At 45.2% G+C, this 17,399-nt stretch overlaps 1 protein-coding gene across 3 annotated transcripts in view; it reads left to right on the forward strand.

Annotated features, from left to right (window-relative positions):
* Positions 1-313: 313 nt before the first annotated feature.
* The window catches only part of slc2a4rg (SLC2A4 regulator), a 36,463-nt gene continuing 19,377 nt past the window's right edge, over positions 314-17,399 (forward strand). For 2 of the 3 annotated variants that reach the window (XM_056589850.1, XM_056589870.1), the window contains exons 1-2: positions 315-784; positions 1,663-1,922. In XM_056589850.1, coding sequence (XP_056445825.1) covers positions 515-784; positions 1,663-1,922 — 530 coding nt within the window. In that variant the 5' untranslated portion in view covers positions 315-514. Of the gene's footprint in view, positions 785-1,662; positions 1,923-17,399 lie in introns of all 3 variants that reach the window. The other variant, XM_056589860.1, reaches the window with a different exon arrangement.

Raw genomic sequence — 17,399 nt, forward strand, 5'->3', positions numbered from 1 at the left:
CAATACAAGCCACACTGTGGTTGACGATGTGTATCGGGCTATTGCACATGGACGAGGGCTTGTCATTTCTTTCCTGGTTCTGGCCTACCAGTAGCGGGCAGCCCTGAAAACTCGACAGGCGCCGGCCGGTAAAAGTGAACGACACACCCACATTTTACAGAGAAAAAAGGGGATTGACAGAAGAAAACCATCCAATGCGCTGCCTCCTTTCGGTGGACGCGTGCCAAAGTAGAATGTTTATGTGTACTGTAGACCAATGGGAATGAATTGAAGGGGGCGTGGCGTTCATTCGGAGGAAAGAGGCAAAAACAATCTTTTATCCTCTTGACCGGGCGGCTTCTTGGATATCCAGGGTGGTGGGGGTGTTGGAAAACTTTATGTAGAGTAGAATATATCATACAAGGAATATCAAAAGCCTCGTGACAATCCTGATAAATGTATTTCATTTCAATTTGCACTCAATTCTCTAGAAAGCTGTTTTTCTTTCTTTAGAGCCACCTGTCCTGCCTGAAATATGAATTCCAAACGTGTTGTGGACGCAGTGGGAATAAGGGTCGGCGGAGCGCCGAAACACGGCGATTTCAGCTGCCGCGGAGACTTCTCGGTGGTGTGCGACGCGAGTGTCGCCGCGGTGGAGAACGGTCTCCTGCCGGCGGTGTTCACCCGCAAGACCGACATGGGATCCGTGCTGTACACACTGGTAGTGGACAGTGGTTCTGTGGCAGAGGGAAGAAAATCCAATGGATTGTCTTCGGGAGGAGAAATGTTGCAGGGCATGGAGAAAGTAAGTGCTGTTTGACCGTGTTGGATATGTGCGCAATAGTCGGGGGATCGGCCCGGAGTTGGTGTGCCATATATAAAGCTGCGAGCTAGTCCGCTATTCAGTAAAACTTATTCGCCTTTAACCCTCGGTTCATATTTCGCAAAACATTGAATGCGTAAAAAACCTGTAGGCCTATACCATATAACATATGTGTGATGTGTTCTTTTCACTTTGAAATATGTCCTTAGTCTATTACCGGCCGGTGTTTCTGTCAACAACCGCTTACAAAGAATAAATGAAACGCAACATTAAATGGCGACTGATGTTAACTGCAAAGTTTATTGCAGATGGAAAGGGGCAGGGACTTAAAATTGAGTCTTTCCCCTCCCCCATAGATACAGGGGGAGGTATCGAGCAAAGGGAGGAATAAAGTTCCGAAAAAGTAGTTATGCATTTGACTATACATAATTTATAGAAAAGAATAGGCACTGCAGTTGAAATACATCTCCACTATTTTACAACCTCCTCCCTCAGCAAACCGACAAACACATACAGCTTCCAGAACAGGAATCAAACTTGTACAAAATACAGTCTTCCTTTAAAAGGAAAGGGCCTGATTATTTTGACTCAAGATGGACTTGAAGAAGTGTGGTTTTCTGGTTTCCTCATGCAGCAAAAAATAGGGATGTACGGATACCACTTTTTCTTCTTACTGTAGACCTGAAATGGATTCCTTTTTCTAAACTTAACACAATGACACCAAGTTTCACAATGTACCCACAAACCCCCATTTAAGCCTAGTGCATTACTTGCTGTTGTCGACCATGCACTCTGAAAATAAACCCGTAGTCCAACAATACACGGGGGTTGATCGTACCCTCTCTAAATCTTTCTCTCAGGTTGCTCTGAGTGGCCCGAAGGACCAAAGAGAACCCGGTTCCACGGGGATCCTGAAGAGGGCCAGCCCCACTCACTGCCCAAGCCACTGCCCCACCATACACAGGCAGCTGCCAGACGGACTCATGCTCCTGGACATCAGGAACCCAGGGAAACGGGTGGAACTGGCCAACGGTTTCCACGTGGCGGCTCACGGGCAGATGGTGACCCCTGCGGAGGGCCAGTCGCTTCCCTCGTCCTACATCCCTGTCCCCAGGCACAGGTAATGACAGCTTTGTTACCTCCACCCAATCGCCCTGCCGTACATAGGCCCACCGTCAGGACTCTTTCCGATACTCAGTTGTTGACTGACTCTAGAGTCAACAACCAATGCAACATGCCCATGATTGAGAAGAAGCAGAATTACCATCTGAGTTATAGCTCTGTATATTTGAACTGCACCATGGCACGCAACCCCTGATCATTTCTATCCTGAAAGTAAATATGTATACATATATTTTATATACATATTTACTAAATCCATGTTTCCTGAACAAATTTGTGGATAGAAAGGGAGATCATCTCATTGGCTCGAGTTGTACAGTGGTTTGGGTATGAATGGTGAGGGGGCGTTTGGGTCAACCGGCCACATGTTCTGCTTTTCCCTCCAGAGCTGCTCTGAAATATGCCGGAGAGAGCCAGAACTCAAGAATAGCCCAAGGATTGCAGGATTGCTCAATACGTAGAAAAAAAATAAGTCAAGCGAGAGAGAGAGAGTGAGAGAGAGAGACACAGAGAAAGAGAGAGAAAGAGAGAGAGAGAGAGAGAGAGAAGAGAGAGAGAGAGAGAGAGAGAGAGAGAGAGAGAGAGAGAGAGAGAGAGAGAGAGAGAGAGAGAGAGAGAGAGAGAGAGAGAGAGAGAGAGAGACACTGGGTGGACTCATAATTGCACACATTAATCACTCTGAGTTGCTTATATAGGGCTGCTACACTCAGCGAGCTTTGGGTGTGTCCATATTGATCAGATCCTTCCAATTGTTTTCAAAGCCTAAATGCCTTCAACCTTTGACCTTTTCGTCTCTTCTCGGCCCTGGCCTAGTGGACGCTGAACAAGCATTTACGTGGGTGAGCGAGTGTGTATACACACGTGTATGTGTATATGTGCGGGTGTTTGTCCGTGGTTTAATTTTCAGCCCAGTCAGTGTGTCTTTTTCTCTTAGGGACTGTTTTTCCCTCAATAGTGATATCGACCAATGAAAACACCACACACAGCCAGCAGGAATGGTAGCCTATGCTAGGCTGAAGCCTTGTGCGTTGATAAGTGATTATGTAACCCAGGGGTCTGGGAGAGGCTCCAGGCGCTGCATGCGCACTCTGTCCTTCATTTTATTTGCAGCCATTGGTGGCTGGTGTTTATCTTTGTGTATGTGTGTGGGGGAGCAAGATAGAGAGTGGCAGAGGGAGAGTGAGCTTGGTTGCATATTAACTAAATGCCCTGTGGAAATACAGTAACAGGTACAAGATTAAATCAACCTAAGCCTAAGAAGAGGATGACATTGTTCTCAGCTGCATTCTATCAGGTCCTTCTGAGTCAATGTATGGGGAGGCACTATCTGTCAGCTGATCTCCTGACACTGCCGGTGGTGGGAAGGGTCCCGTCTGTCTCCCCTCTCCTCGCCTGTTTCTTAGATGTTTGTTCACAAGTTCACATGAAACCGGTCATGTATGACCCGAAGGGAGTGTCCTTCCATGTGGACACATGCCAAACTAAACATGCAGTTATCATGCCTTTTTTAGTTCGTTTAATTTATTTAGGTCTGTTACCAAATAAAAATAATTCAATAAATACAACTTTCCTTCCCGCACTTGGGCCAAAGGGGAGGTTGCATAACATTTCTGGTCCTTTTATCCAAACATCTTTCTCTCTCTCTCTGTTTCTATGCTGACTTTTCAGATGAGCTCCTTCTCTAAGGCCAAGTCCACACTAGTACTAGTTCTTGTTTTTGAAACACACAGCATCTGCTATGTCCACACCTAGCGTCCACACTACTTTGGCGTTTTAGAGCCTCTAAAACTGAGGGTTTTTAAACGCTTCTGACACTGTTTTAGTTTGAAAACTCAAAGACTCAGATTTAGTTTGGACGGAATGAAACTGAGCCACGCAGACACCCCTCTTGGCTTACAGTTCAGTCAGTCATGACGTCTCCTTCCCTGATTCGTCACACTCCTATCACGTGACCTTTTTCTGGATGAAAACCAACGACATCGGCCTTGACTGTCTTGGTTTAATTCAACACCTGTGGATTCATTTATTTTACACCTCGTCGTCAGGCCATCATAGGGATTCAAAGAAATCTCTGGTCTTACTTTTTGCCATTGCTTTTCTTCCTCCTTAGTACTTTCTGCAACTAAGCAACCAACCGCAGAGTAGACAGTCTGCTTCCTGTGTACACCGGCCAGCTCATGGCCATTGTACACAAACTGTCATGTGACTTGCGTTTCAGGTCGTGTAGCATGGACAAAGAATATTTCTGATACGGTGCTAAAAATGCTTGTATGGGGAAGGAGATGGTTTTCGATTTAAAATGCTGTTATAAAACAAAAACATATTAGTGTACATGTAGCCTAAATGGCCTTTGTGGAGTAGCTGATGAAGAAAATGTCTGATCATCAGTGACAATAGCACTTACCATCACCCTCATCCTATAATCCATTATGAGGCAGAACCAATCTGCCATTTGGACTCATGGGCTTCACTCTATTGTCCTACTTTTTAATACCCTAACTTATCATTGCATTTTCTCATAACTCCTCTGTTACCTAGATGGTTGCTGTGTCTACTTGTATGTGTCATAGCATGTTTGTGTGTGTGTGCGCGTGCGTGTGTGTGTGTGTGTGTGTGTGTGTGTGTGTGTGTGTGTGTGTGTGTGTGTGTGTGTGTGTGTGTGTGTGTGTGTGTGTGTGTGTGTGTGTGTGTGTGGGTGCGCGTGCGTGCGTGTGTGTGTGTGTGTGTGTGCGTGCGTGCATGCGTGCGTGTGGGTGTGGGTCATATATATATTTATACACTGTATAAATATATATCTATATAATATATATTTACAATTACAGATTATGCAATTTAAAACATATCTATAACTATATATAAATATTCAATATGCTTTAATTGTATAATCTTTCTTAGTTTATGGAATTATGTCACAGGATGAAAGGCTTAGCAAAGATATGTCTCACCTCACTAATCATTTGATGTGTGCCGCTCCACGCATGCAGTGAAATACTGAATTAAAAGCTTGTTTAGTGCAGAAAACGCCCTATCTGCAAATGTAGTTTACACCCAAATTAGGTCACAATTCTGACCTGTAGGCAAGTCTGGGCATAGAACATGGAGCTAAACCAAACAGACAAAGAAATCCATTGATGCACATTATGTTATTATTATTTATTTATTTTTATCACAAGCCGACCAACCTGGATTCTCACGCTTGATATTAACCATGCGTGTCCAACCTGTCAATGCAAGTCGCTGAAGAAACAATAGCGTGTGAATTTAGGCAAATACATTTAATAAACAAAGAATTTTGTTAGTGTTTTTAAAGCTCTTGCTTTTCATTCAGGAACACTGTATCCACACTCTGTAAGTTGGGTGAATGTAAAACAGCGACCCGGATAATTACTCAGAGAGCGGTGCAGAATGATCTTCAAAAATCGTTCATAAATAATTACCACTGGCTTCAGAGTCTTGCCCTCTGCCTACTCCCCAAACAAACGCCCACACTCTCCCACACACCAACAAACCTAGACCCACACACACACATATTCACACACACACACACACACACACACACACACACACACACACACACACACACACACACACACACACACACACACACACACACACACACACACACACACACACACACACACACACACACACACACACACACACACACATTACAGCCGTTCGGTGAAGGTCAGAGGAAAGAGGAAGAGCTAGCGAGTCACCCAGCCAACCGTCCAGGTGGTCTCAGATGAACCCCAGACTGCACACGCTCAATGGCTCCTATCTATATCTGATCCATGCTGCATTCTATCGTGTCGCTCCCAACTGTCTGTTTGTGTGCCCCGAGACAATTGTTATGTAACTATTTCGTCAGATCGCACTTTCTTTCAAACCCCGTTTTCGTGCAATTATCATTCCTCTTCGGTCGTTCTTCTTTTCTCCTGACCATCAAAGGGTTAACATTTCAGCCCCCATGCTGACGAAGACAGGGAGGTCAAGGGTCGCGCTCAATGAATGGAATCACGAGGAGAAGGGGAGGCTCACCGACCGGCATCTGCCATGTCAACCAGGTTAGCCTAGCTTCAAGGATCTGGGTCAGGGCTACGTGCTGCTTTGGGACAATGGAGCGAAAAAAACACCAAAACAACAACGTGCAACAGGCCTCTCAGTCTAGCCCAGATGGGTAAATTATCCAATCAGAAGGGATTGTGGTAGAATTCGGGGCGGTAGAGGTTGGGGGGTTTGGGTTGGGGGTGGCTGAATCAAACAGAAAGGAAGATTAGTTAGTTGGTTTGTTTGTTGACAGGGAAGGCTGTTTGGCTCTGCATCACTCATAGTAACGACTTGAAAGAAGAAGTTCCAGTTGAAAGCGTTACAAATGTGAGGGGGGGGGGGGGGGGGGGGGGGGGGGAGGTTGTTCAGGCGTGTTCATGTGGCTTGTGTGTGGTGTCTTGTCCGAATGAGACATTAATCGTCCGCTTTTATGCTGTGAAAATATGAGATTGCAAATGAGTTCCATAACAGCGGAGGAGGCAGGGGGAAGTAGAGCGATTCGGCATGCAGATCTCTGCTCAAAAAGTAATGTTAGTAATGTTGTTTGCGTTGGCAAACTCCCCTGGTATTCAACACTGATGTTAACAGTGTAGCATGCTAACATGGTATCAGACTAAAACGATATTATTTTACTCACTGATCTTTCAAACCTCGTAATTTACAATTTTAAGGATATATATTCTCCTCGTTACTCAGATTATAGAGCTGAGTATCAAGATAAGTCGATATCTTCCTTTCATGATGATACAAAACAGTTCAAAGATGATAAACGATAATATTGAAGCGCTGTCTGGCTTTTCAGGCCGGACCGATTGCGTTTCACTCTCACTTCATTTCTTAATCTGTCCTGAGTGCTCAGCGACAAGTCAGGGAGTGAGGCTCCAAGACTTCTATCTGTGCAAAGAGCAAACTAATCCTGTGCGACTTTGACTCTGGCAAAATGCGGAATAACCTAATTGCTAGCTCACCCACACTGATGGACGCTTACATAATTCCTAACTATCTACCCCTTGCACCGCAAGCAACGCCAACGTCCTCTCCCCTCCTCTGTCCTTCATTCCCTCTTGGAATCTCTCTCTCTCTCTCTCTCTCTCTCTTGCTCTCTCTCTCTCCCGCGCTCTCATCATGTATTTTTCGTCCCTGCCCAGCCCTTCAGCGCTGTCTTCTGAAGGGCTGGACGATGGACACACAGCTGCTTCTCGCCTCCTCCCCTGCCTTCTTCTCTTCTTCTTCTCCCTTGCTGCCTGCCTCAGACTCCCTCCCATGTGCTTTGCACACAGCCCTGTGCTCCTGACCCCTCTACCTTTAACTCCCGTAATCACTTCTTTTTCTCTCCTTCTTCTGTCTCCTCCCCTCTCGCCGTCTTTTCACGTTGTCATCTTGCTTGTTATTACGTATCGGCTGTTAAAGATGCAGTTAAGCCAAACCAGGGATTGTAGCGTGGCAATGAGGTTTGCGGTGTTCCCGTTCACATTAATTGTCGATTCGTTTTTCAAAGTTTTGACCTTCAGTGCTGTGAAAGAAAAAGTCTTGAAACCTCTTTTCATGTCTTTTTATTTGCCCAGAATATGCATGTATTTTTGTCTGTTTGCTTTGGCCTCTCGCTCACTGTCTCAAGGACATCTGAATTTCAATCCACTCACATTCAGCAGGGAACAATACGAGAGCTCGCCTTTGGCAGATCAGAAAGCGAACTCCATATTCATGATGGAGTATGTCAATCCGCCGCTTTCTAAATGGCCTTCTTCATTAATCACTATTCCTCCTCTCGTCACCTCTGCAACGTACAGAACTCAAACCTCTCATTCAAACCGACTCACACATGCCTCTCCTGGGTCGGAAAAGGCTTGCGTGTTCTAGCTCACACCTCGTCTCTGCGTACGTACGGATTCTGAAGGGTCTGAAAAGAACGGCCGCCTCATTAACGAAGGGGTTCACTGTTGCCGTTGGCAATAAGAATCGCCGCCGCACCGCAAGTGTGACAGGCTTCACACTTACGAGCCTGGGGTGGCTGCCGATTACACATATTCCCCTCACTGCTTACACTGTTTTGAACTTGAACGCTTTCCAAAACACAGTGGCGTGATGTGAGAGGGAAACAATCACGCTTCCCAGTTTATTTTTTCTCCTCTGACAGAGACTGGTTCAGACTCGATGGGAGGGTGAGATATGTTCAGGATATGTACAGTACATTTGTTCTTGGAACGTGTCGACTCTGGACGTGCACTCCCTTAATACTATACAATGTCAAACAACCTAAAGTGGTTTTATTCACACGATGTACCCTTGAATTCCCACAAACTTCACCGATGATGTGCCTATTGCCTAACTATACTTCCCATTCCTTCCCATTCTGCTGATGACATACAGAGAAATGTGTTCCAGACTGCAAAAACTAAGCAGCCAGTAAAAACAAACAGTGAGGAACTGAAAGAGCCAGATCTGATTAATATTTGGATTATGCATTTGTTTTCCTGTGCTGCCAGTGGTGAATGTCTCGTGTATTTTAACCCGTTAGTCTCTCCTCTCCTCTCCTTTCCCCTCCTCTCCACCTACCACCGCTGACTAACGGAACTAATACGTTTGTTGATTAAAAGCACGGAGGCTGTGGGTGACCTTGACATTGACTCCGCAAACTAGCTGTGCATGTTATCAGTTATCAGCAACCCACTGGCTGAATGCATGGTTTAAATTAAAGTATTCCATGTAATGGTTGTTATTTGAAAAGTTTTTCTGGTTTGTATACAGGTTTGATATATGGTCTGGGAAGGCCTCATTGACTGCCCTAACTAGTGGGTTATTAATGGAGTGAGCCCTAAGTCTTCCTTGCCATTTAAACAATGTAGACGTACCAGTGCCTCAGCAACATGGGTATTGATTCCGGGCCACTGTGGCACAAGCACGGACCAATCAACGCCGCGATAGGATCAACCAGGATGTCTCGGGAGGTGGACAAGCTGGCTGACCTCTTGATAGTTTGGACATTAGCCTTTACACACACAACCTCCGACGCATACAGTGGTAATTCATCACCAAGGGTGAAAAGCCGCATAATCCTGACTAGGCATTAGGACCTAGCGACTGCCCTGCTGCTCACACGGAGCACAGGAAATGCCAAACTAGGCACTGTAGCCTATTGCAATACTTTATGAATGTAAGGGATCTTTATACAAATCTGATCAAAGGGTCTGCATTGAACTGGCTTTCACCAAACTGTGTTCAGTGCTTGAATTGAGGCGAAAACTAGCAAGTTTTTGTTTGTCTTCTTTGCCTGTTCACACTCCACTGTTGACACTGATATTAAAATGCTGTCCAGAGGTAATCTTATCATAGCCAACTGCTGACAATGGGGCTTTTACACCAGAATGCATCATGGGAGTTTTTTGTTTTGTGATAACCTACCATATTGTGACAAAAGAGAGCTGTATAAGTGTTGTGTCTTAAATAAATGTTAATATACCATATAACCTTACCTAACTTTTTTTTGCTAGAACTTACATGAGAAACACATTGGCAGTTTCAAACACAACAATGTCTTCCCAGAATAACAAATGATTTCATGATTCATTACAGCAATGACCAAAAATAACATTACGAGCAACACAACAACTAACATTCCAATTCGCCTATGCCTCCAAAATTGGAGAAAGTCATTGCAGTGTGACGTTGCCTTAAACAAGCGTTATACAGGTTAGAACCCATGCGCACACAATTCATTCAAGAAAATTCCAGCAATACCATATTGTTAGTGTCATAATAGCACAAGTATTTACAAGGAGGTACCTGTCTCTGGTGTGATCAGGTCTACTGTACACTGTTGCAGAAAGTAAATCTAGGTATTCAACTCCAAGCCCTGCTCACCATGCAAATCCGTAACATGCTAATTATGCCAAATGCAATTATGCAGTTGGGAACGTGTTTTAACTGTTTGATAACAGTTAAAACAACATTACAGTAGTTTCGCACACTAATCGTTTAAAAATGTTGGGCATGTGGAAGCTAAGTGGCACTGCAGTCTACCTAAGTCTCTGTCAGACACTATCTGCTCTCAAGAGGTGGACCCTGCTACCCCAGTGTGTGTCTAGTCTGAATGCACTGCAGTCATGTACGTGCACACAGAATCCCTTTTAAAGCAGATATGTGGGGTTTTACCGGTAGATGATGGCCAGACTTCTCTTGGGGAACATGGATGTCATGCTATCATTTGAGAGTCTCCGGCTCTCTCATCCACAACTCTGCAACCTAATGTCTGCCCTGCCCACACACATGCACACCCATTCAAACACACACACATGCACACCCATTCAAACACACACACATGCACACCCATTCAAACACACACACATGCACACCCATTCAAACACACACACATGCACACCCGTTCAAACACACACACATGCACACCCATTCAAACACACACACATGCACACCCGTTCACGCATCCACACGTACACCCACACGTGTTGTGGTGATTAGTGGTCGCCACTGGTCGGATATCTTACATTCTGAGGCCCCGTTCACACAAAGCCGATTTCATGGCGAAACCGCAAAGGTCTTGCACGGTTCGGCCTTCCGTCCACACGAAGCCGGCGAATCCGCTGACCGAAACCGCAAACTTCTGAAACCACCCTCGGAGGTGGTTTCAAATCTACCCGGTTTCGTTTTGGATTCGTGTGTACGCCTGAAACCGACTGAAACCGCAAACCATGACGTCATCGCCCCACCCCTCGACCTCCTAGCCAATGGCTCTTAAGCCCGCGGAGTCTCAGAAATCACATGCGAGCATGCGCATAAGGGCAGCCTTTATGCGCATGCTCGCCTCTTCTTCTTATTTCATTTCTTCTGGATTTCTGTACCAGAAGCAGCGCCCCTTATGGGCCTGGAATGTGTACTACAGCGTTTCTACAGATCTACCCGGTTTCGCTTGGCTTCATCTTTACGGAGATACTTCGAAACCGGATAGATCGAAACCGTAACGGTTTCGCCCGTTTCGGCTTCGTGTGAACGGGGCCTAAGTCACCGTCTGAGAGGCAGGGCAGAGGAGGCCTCTTGCCCTGCAAGGGCACAGGAGGTGTCCTTCACATATTGGCTGCTGTCTTGTAATCGTGCGTCTTCATGTGGGTGTGTGGGTGTGTCCGTTTGAATATGTGTGTGTCAGGCCGTATGTGTGTGTTTGTGTGTTTGCGTTTGTGTCCAGGGGAGCTTAGACTCTTCCATGAGAGGGGGCTGTCTCTAAACGGGAGTGGACATGCAAGCCCCTGGGCTCAGTGTAGCCTCTGCCAAGATAACGTGGAGATTTCCGGCCTGAGGAGAGCTAGCAAGTAGCGGTTCATAAATTCAGCACCGCTGGCCTACAGCAACACCGCCGCCGCCATCGAAGCCCAAGAAAACTTGACTGTGCATGAAGCTGTGCCGTCTCGCAGCAAATGGGACACAAAAGAGGCGAGGAAATTGTATAGTTTTAGGGTATTGTGTGACCCACAAGTCTGATTAGCATTTATTTTATCCAGCAGCCATTGGTGCAGAATTAAAAAGAGAAAAAAAACAACGCAAGGCCCACTAGCTCCTGAGGTCTGGATGGTTTGTGGTTTGTGAGCCAGCAGAGCGAGAGCAGAACCTCGGTGGCGTCTAACCAGTCTGTCTCCCTGCTCTTGGAGGCGCTTCGATCCGGTTTGGACCAGACCTAACCTCCACGGTCACATTATTATATATACCAGCTTGTGTTTACCCTAGCTTGTCCACCATAATTACACAACAGGAAGAGAGAGAGAGAGAGAGAGAGAGAGAGAGAGAGAGAGAGAGAGAGAGAGAGAGAGAGAGAGAGAGAGAGAGAGAGAGAGAGAGAGAGAGAGAGAGAGAGAGAGAGAGAGAGAGAGAGAGAGAGAGAGACAGAGACAGAGACAGAGAAAGGCAAGGAGTTTGAAAAAAGGAAAAACTTGTAAATAAGTGGATGAGACGTTCAAAAACGGTCCAAATGAGATACAACCAGACAGTGTTCATGGTCCTTGTGTTACTTACCCATTCCGAAAAGCATTTCAGTTAATTTGCCAATGACTAATGGATTTTGCGTCAGGACAATTGTAACTAGATTAGCTAAAAATAAACTTCAGATGAACTGTGTTATCCACTCTTGGCTGGTCTTGTTGATGCCTGACGTACACTAGTCGCTATGTGCGTGTGTGTCAGCATGTTGTGCCTGTGTGAGAATTAATATCGGAACAAGCTGTCATTTTTTGCACAATAATTACATAATTAACAACCAAAATGATAATCTACTTCATTCACGTGTTTTACAGAATTAGTTTGGTCAAACATCAGCGCATCTAGCCTTCTGGTCATTAAAGCTGGCAGGCATATTTGTGAGACACACAATCGGTCACACGATAAAAAAAAGGGACAATTATTATGACCATCATATTAATAGTGCTCCCCTCGCCGTGACTCCCGAGCTGACAGTGTCGTGCTAGCTTCCCCATCTCAGTGTCTGCCTGTCTGTTCGTCTGCCATCGGCCAGCCAACGTCCACGCGTGCCGGCCTTGTTTCTGAGACTAGCATGTCACAGACACGGGGGGGGGGGGGGTGGGGGGCTGCATCCCATGATGTGTCACCGAGGAGCCAGCTGGGCCTCGTTGTCTCGTAACGAACTGTGCCTGTGCAGAACCCTTTGTTCGCTATGCTAAAAGTCACGGTGCGGTGGGAGAGACAGCGGTTTTTAATACCCTCTGCCTCTCAAGAGCTCAGGTCCGTCCTCTAGACACGCATCATTTTTTTATCATTACCATGTCTGGTCGTGTCTTTGTTGTGGGGATTTATTGTCTCCCATTTGTCTGATTTACTACCGGTTCCTGCCGTTGCAGGGTCATGATGGAAGGGGGATTTGCCTTCGCTGATTTCCGTACAACCCTGCCTTGTACACCAAAGAAGTAGGAGTTTAGTGAGGGGAAATAGATACAGAGGGGCGATTTTTTGTCAGAGAAGGCCAATGACAGAGCACCATTGGGTGTGGGACACCAAAGTAATATTTGTGAAGGTATGAATGCATGGTATGAAATAGCAGATTTACTGTGTGTGGTCCAGGGTTAAGTTGGGAGGCATGTTAAAATAATCTAATTTCAGTTCATATGCTATTTTGCTTGGCACTCGGAAGCAGCCATGAGTTGACCATAATCATGTCACATTTCATTAATCCGATTTTCACAGGCTGCAGCTAATGCTGCTCATGTTGCATATATGCGCAAGCCTGATGCAAATGTACTGCAGTCTGTATTTGTGGTGTACATTTGGACAACACCCATACATTCTCGCACAAACACTGCACATGGTCGCAAGTAGTCGACAACCCACAGCCATGAGCCTTAGCACATCGCTAACTATCTTTGACGTAGCGACTACGTTTATGTAGCCATGCTTTGTGGGTCTTAAATGCTCGAATCAGTTGATGCTGTATTATAGTATCACAATCTCTTCAATAAATCAGTTATATTCTTTATTATCATTAGATGTCTGGCACCATTAAAGTCTGTCTTAAAGATATGTGTCTTTCTGACGTATTCTATGCTATTCTCCGCTGCAGGCTACAAAAATGTCAAACAATGTCGACTCGTCACTCTGTAAAAGATAAATGGACACCCTCAAGAAGAGTATGTGCCAACCAATGGGTGAAAATCCACCATTCTTTATGTATTCAAATCCTCAGTGGATAGACTTCATTTTTATCGTTTCCAGTGGAAGTTTTTCTATTTTTCCCCAGTGAGAGAACCAGTTACCGTCATAGATTGGGCCATTTTGTTCTAGCTTCTCTTTGCTCTTTGAAAACAAACAGGCAACCAAACTATTCATACGACCCAGGAGAGGACAAGCTCAAGGAAGCCAGCCCTCTCTCACCGTCAAATGGTTTTATATTTAGAAGAAGAAGAAGAAGAAGAAGAAGAAGAAGAAGAAGAAGAAGAAGAAGAAGAAGAAGAAGAAGAAGAAGAAGAAGAAGAAGAAGAAGAAGAAGAAGAAGAAGAAGAAGAAGAAGAAGAAGAAGAAGAAGAAGAAGAAGAAGAAGAAGAAGAAGAAGAAGAAGAAGAAGAAGAAGAAGAAGAAGAAGAAGAAGAAGAAGAAGAAGAAGAAGAAGGAAGAGGGAAAAAGTACTTTTCAGGCTGAGTGGAAAAAACAATCTGTTGGGACCTGGTGCGCTTCTCTGGCTGGCTACGCTGACACGTGACGCCAACGACAGTAGCAGCGAGCCAGTTTAAATAAGAAGGCAAACTAGCTTAAAGGCTACTCTTTCTCAGGATCGTGTTTGCTTGACCGACCGGTTATCATAAAAGCCAGAAAGAAAGGTCATTGCGTAGGATGAACTCCCCCCCTCCTGCTGTACCCTAGCAACCTTGTAGTTTTATAGCAGGGCACTGAGGGAGGGCGGGAGACGTTGTTGCTATAGTAACAGCTTTACACGTTGGCGTTGCCCGAAGTTACAGGCAGATAATAAACTGGAGAAGTGTGTGTGTGTGTGTGTGTGTGTGTGTGTGTGTGTGTGTGTGTGTGTGTGTGTGTGTGTGTGTGTGTGTGTGTGTGTGTGTGTGTGTGTGTGTGTGTGTGTGTGTAAACAGGATGTGCACTGCATGAATCAGTGTCTTTTGGAATCCTCTAAATAAGTTCTTCACCACTTACATTGTTTTGTAGTCAATTTGTTTGGGTAAGTTCCGTGTGTATATGTGTGTTGGTGTGGGTGGATTTGCACACGCGTGGCCTTGTGTGCTTGTGTAGACGTGTGCTGAAAGATGGATGTTTTGTGTGCAGGTAAACACCAAAGGGCGTCCTGGTTGGTTTGGACACGATGATCCATCGATGTCGATGAGGATCGATGACGCTATAGATCGCATCAGAGGAGAAACAGGAGAGAGAGAGGACAAGAAGAGAATAGGGAGAGAAGGTTATAACAAAAGAATAAGAGAGAGAGAGGACTAGAGAAGGAAGAGATATAGGACAAGGGTAGAAGTACAGAGAGAGAGAGAGAGAGAGAGAGAGAGAGAGAGAGAGAGAGAGAGAGAGAGAGGACAAGAGTAGAAGAAGAGAGAGAGAAGGCAAGAGTTGAAGTGAGAGAGAAGACAAGAGAAGAAGAAGAAGAAGAGAGAGAGACAAGAGGAAAAAAGATAGGGGATGAGTAGAAGAAGAGAGAGGGAGGACAAGGGTAGAAAGAGGGAGAGAGAGAGAGAGGCCAAGAGTAGAAGGAGACAGAAGACAGAGGTCAACAGAAGAAGAGAGAGAGGACCAAACTAGGAGAAGAGAGACGGAGGACAACTGAAAAAGAGAGTGGACAAAATAATAACACGAGAGAGTGAGGACAACAGAGGTAGAAGAGAGTGAGACGGTTTTTGTCCCACAACTGAACAGCTCTTACAGTCCCCGCGAACATTAAAGATAAACTTTTCTTACAAACGTTCATTTACAAGAGGATGGCTGCATCACACATACACACAAACCAACAAACAAACATGCGTGATGAATACAAAATCCTGTTCACGTGCAAACACACACATCAAAATTGTTCCTCTCTCATCTGTCCTGATGAGAGAGAGAGCATGAGAGAGAGAGTGCTTAACAGAGTAAGAGAGAGAGTGAGAGAGTGAAAGAGAAAGCGAGCGGGGGGAAATAACAGAATATCATCAGGATGGCATGCGGGTGATCAGCCGATCATGTAATCGAGAGCGGTTCTGTTTTCAGTGGTTACTGATGGGGCAGCTGTTAATAATCGGCAGCATCCAGCCACATCATTCAGCCAGCAAGTTAGAGGTATCAAATTATTGGCACAAGATAGCCGTTGCTTTCGACACACTTGGGTTCTATTAAAACAGATATAGGGGAAAACAGGAAAATATGTTTCGGTTGAGTCAAATCTAGCCGGTTATGTACGTCACAATGGACTGTCTGTTATCTATCAGCAGCCGTCACCAGCTAATGTAAATCCCTGTTTAGGCGGCTTAGACGATGTGGGGCTTGAATCAGTGAGCAGTGAGTAAGTCTGAGAGACTCAGCCGTGTTTAGAACGACGTTGGAAGTGTTTTACATTTGTTGTTCCTCCTCTAAATTAACACATTTTAAATGTGGTAAAGCTAACTTTAACTAGTCCACTAAGTTCTGTGTAAAGTGGCTTGTAAAACACTGTAACAACGGCAAGGGAAGCCACACAGTTGATGACTGGAAATTATATTTTGCCTGTATGTGCATTCTTTTTTATACTGTGAGACAGTAAATCATGTGTGTCTTCACTCAACTACCGTCAAACTTGTTGGCCAGAATCTTGGATGGCTCATAGACAGATTGCTCAAAACAATCAAGTCTGCTGCTGACCCAAGACAAATATGCAGCCTCCCCTTTCTCTCTCTCTCTCTCTCTCTCTCTCTCTCTCTCTCTCTCTCTCTCTCTCTCTCTCTCTCTCTCTCTCTCTCTCTCTCTCTCTCTCTCTCTCTCTCTCTCTCTCTCTCTCTCTCTCTCTCTCTATTCATCTCTATGTCTCTCCCTCTTCCTCTCCCTGCTGCTGACAGGGTGCTTTGGGGTCATGGACAGTTACCGTGACACAAATTTGTATTTCCTTAAAAACAATGAGGACCTCTTGCCTCCCCGTGTTGCAGGGAGTGTGTGAATGTGTGTGTGTGTGTGTGTGTGTGTGTGTGTGTGTGTGTGTGTGTGTGTGTGTGTGTGTGTGTGTGTGTGTGTGTGTACGCGCATGTTTGTGTGTTGGCTCTACTCAACTTTACAGCACTGTTGCCAAACAGGTGGCGGACGCATGTAGGATGAGGAAAAGCAGCAAGCAGGAGGCATACAACAAAATATCCATGTTTCACGCTGAAAAACCTTTATCCTTTGTATTTAAAGTGTCAGATGAACTTCTAAAAGTGTAATCGGGCCAAGTTTGCTTGTCTGCTCATATGACTGTACGTTTGTTACGTGACCGAGGTGAGTGTTTGCGTGTCTGTGTCTGTGCGTATGTGTGCTATGAGGGTTTGAGTTGATTGAGTGTGTATGAGTGAGTACGTGTGTGTGTGGGTGTTGGTGAGTGGCATCTAGGCTGGCTCTGCAGCGCAAGCAGGGACATGCTGGCTGAGCAGCTGGGCCCGTCCTGCTGAGGCCGGTAACAGGAGTAGAGCCGCTGGAGTATATTTAGGAGGAAGTCTAGAGCTGCACCCCAACAACAACAACAACAACAGCAGCAGCAGCAGCAGCAGCAGCTACCCCCACAACATAGTGCTGGGCGATTAATCAAATTTCGATCCCGATTTCGATTTTAGCGTCAAACAATCAAAAAACTAAAATAATAGATTTAATTATTTTTGTATTTTTTAAAGGAAAAGAACAGCTGGATACATATCTGTATATTATTTTAGATTTGAACATTTTCTTTTTGACCATTATGTGTATTTTTTTCTCAGTTCTCAGT

Source organism: Gadus chalcogrammus, chromosome 1 (genome assembly GCF_026213295.1).
Source record: "Gadus chalcogrammus isolate NIFS_2021 chromosome 1, NIFS_Gcha_1.0, whole genome shotgun sequence".
Lineage (NCBI taxonomy): Eukaryota > Metazoa > Chordata > Actinopteri > Gadiformes > Gadidae > Gadus > Gadus chalcogrammus.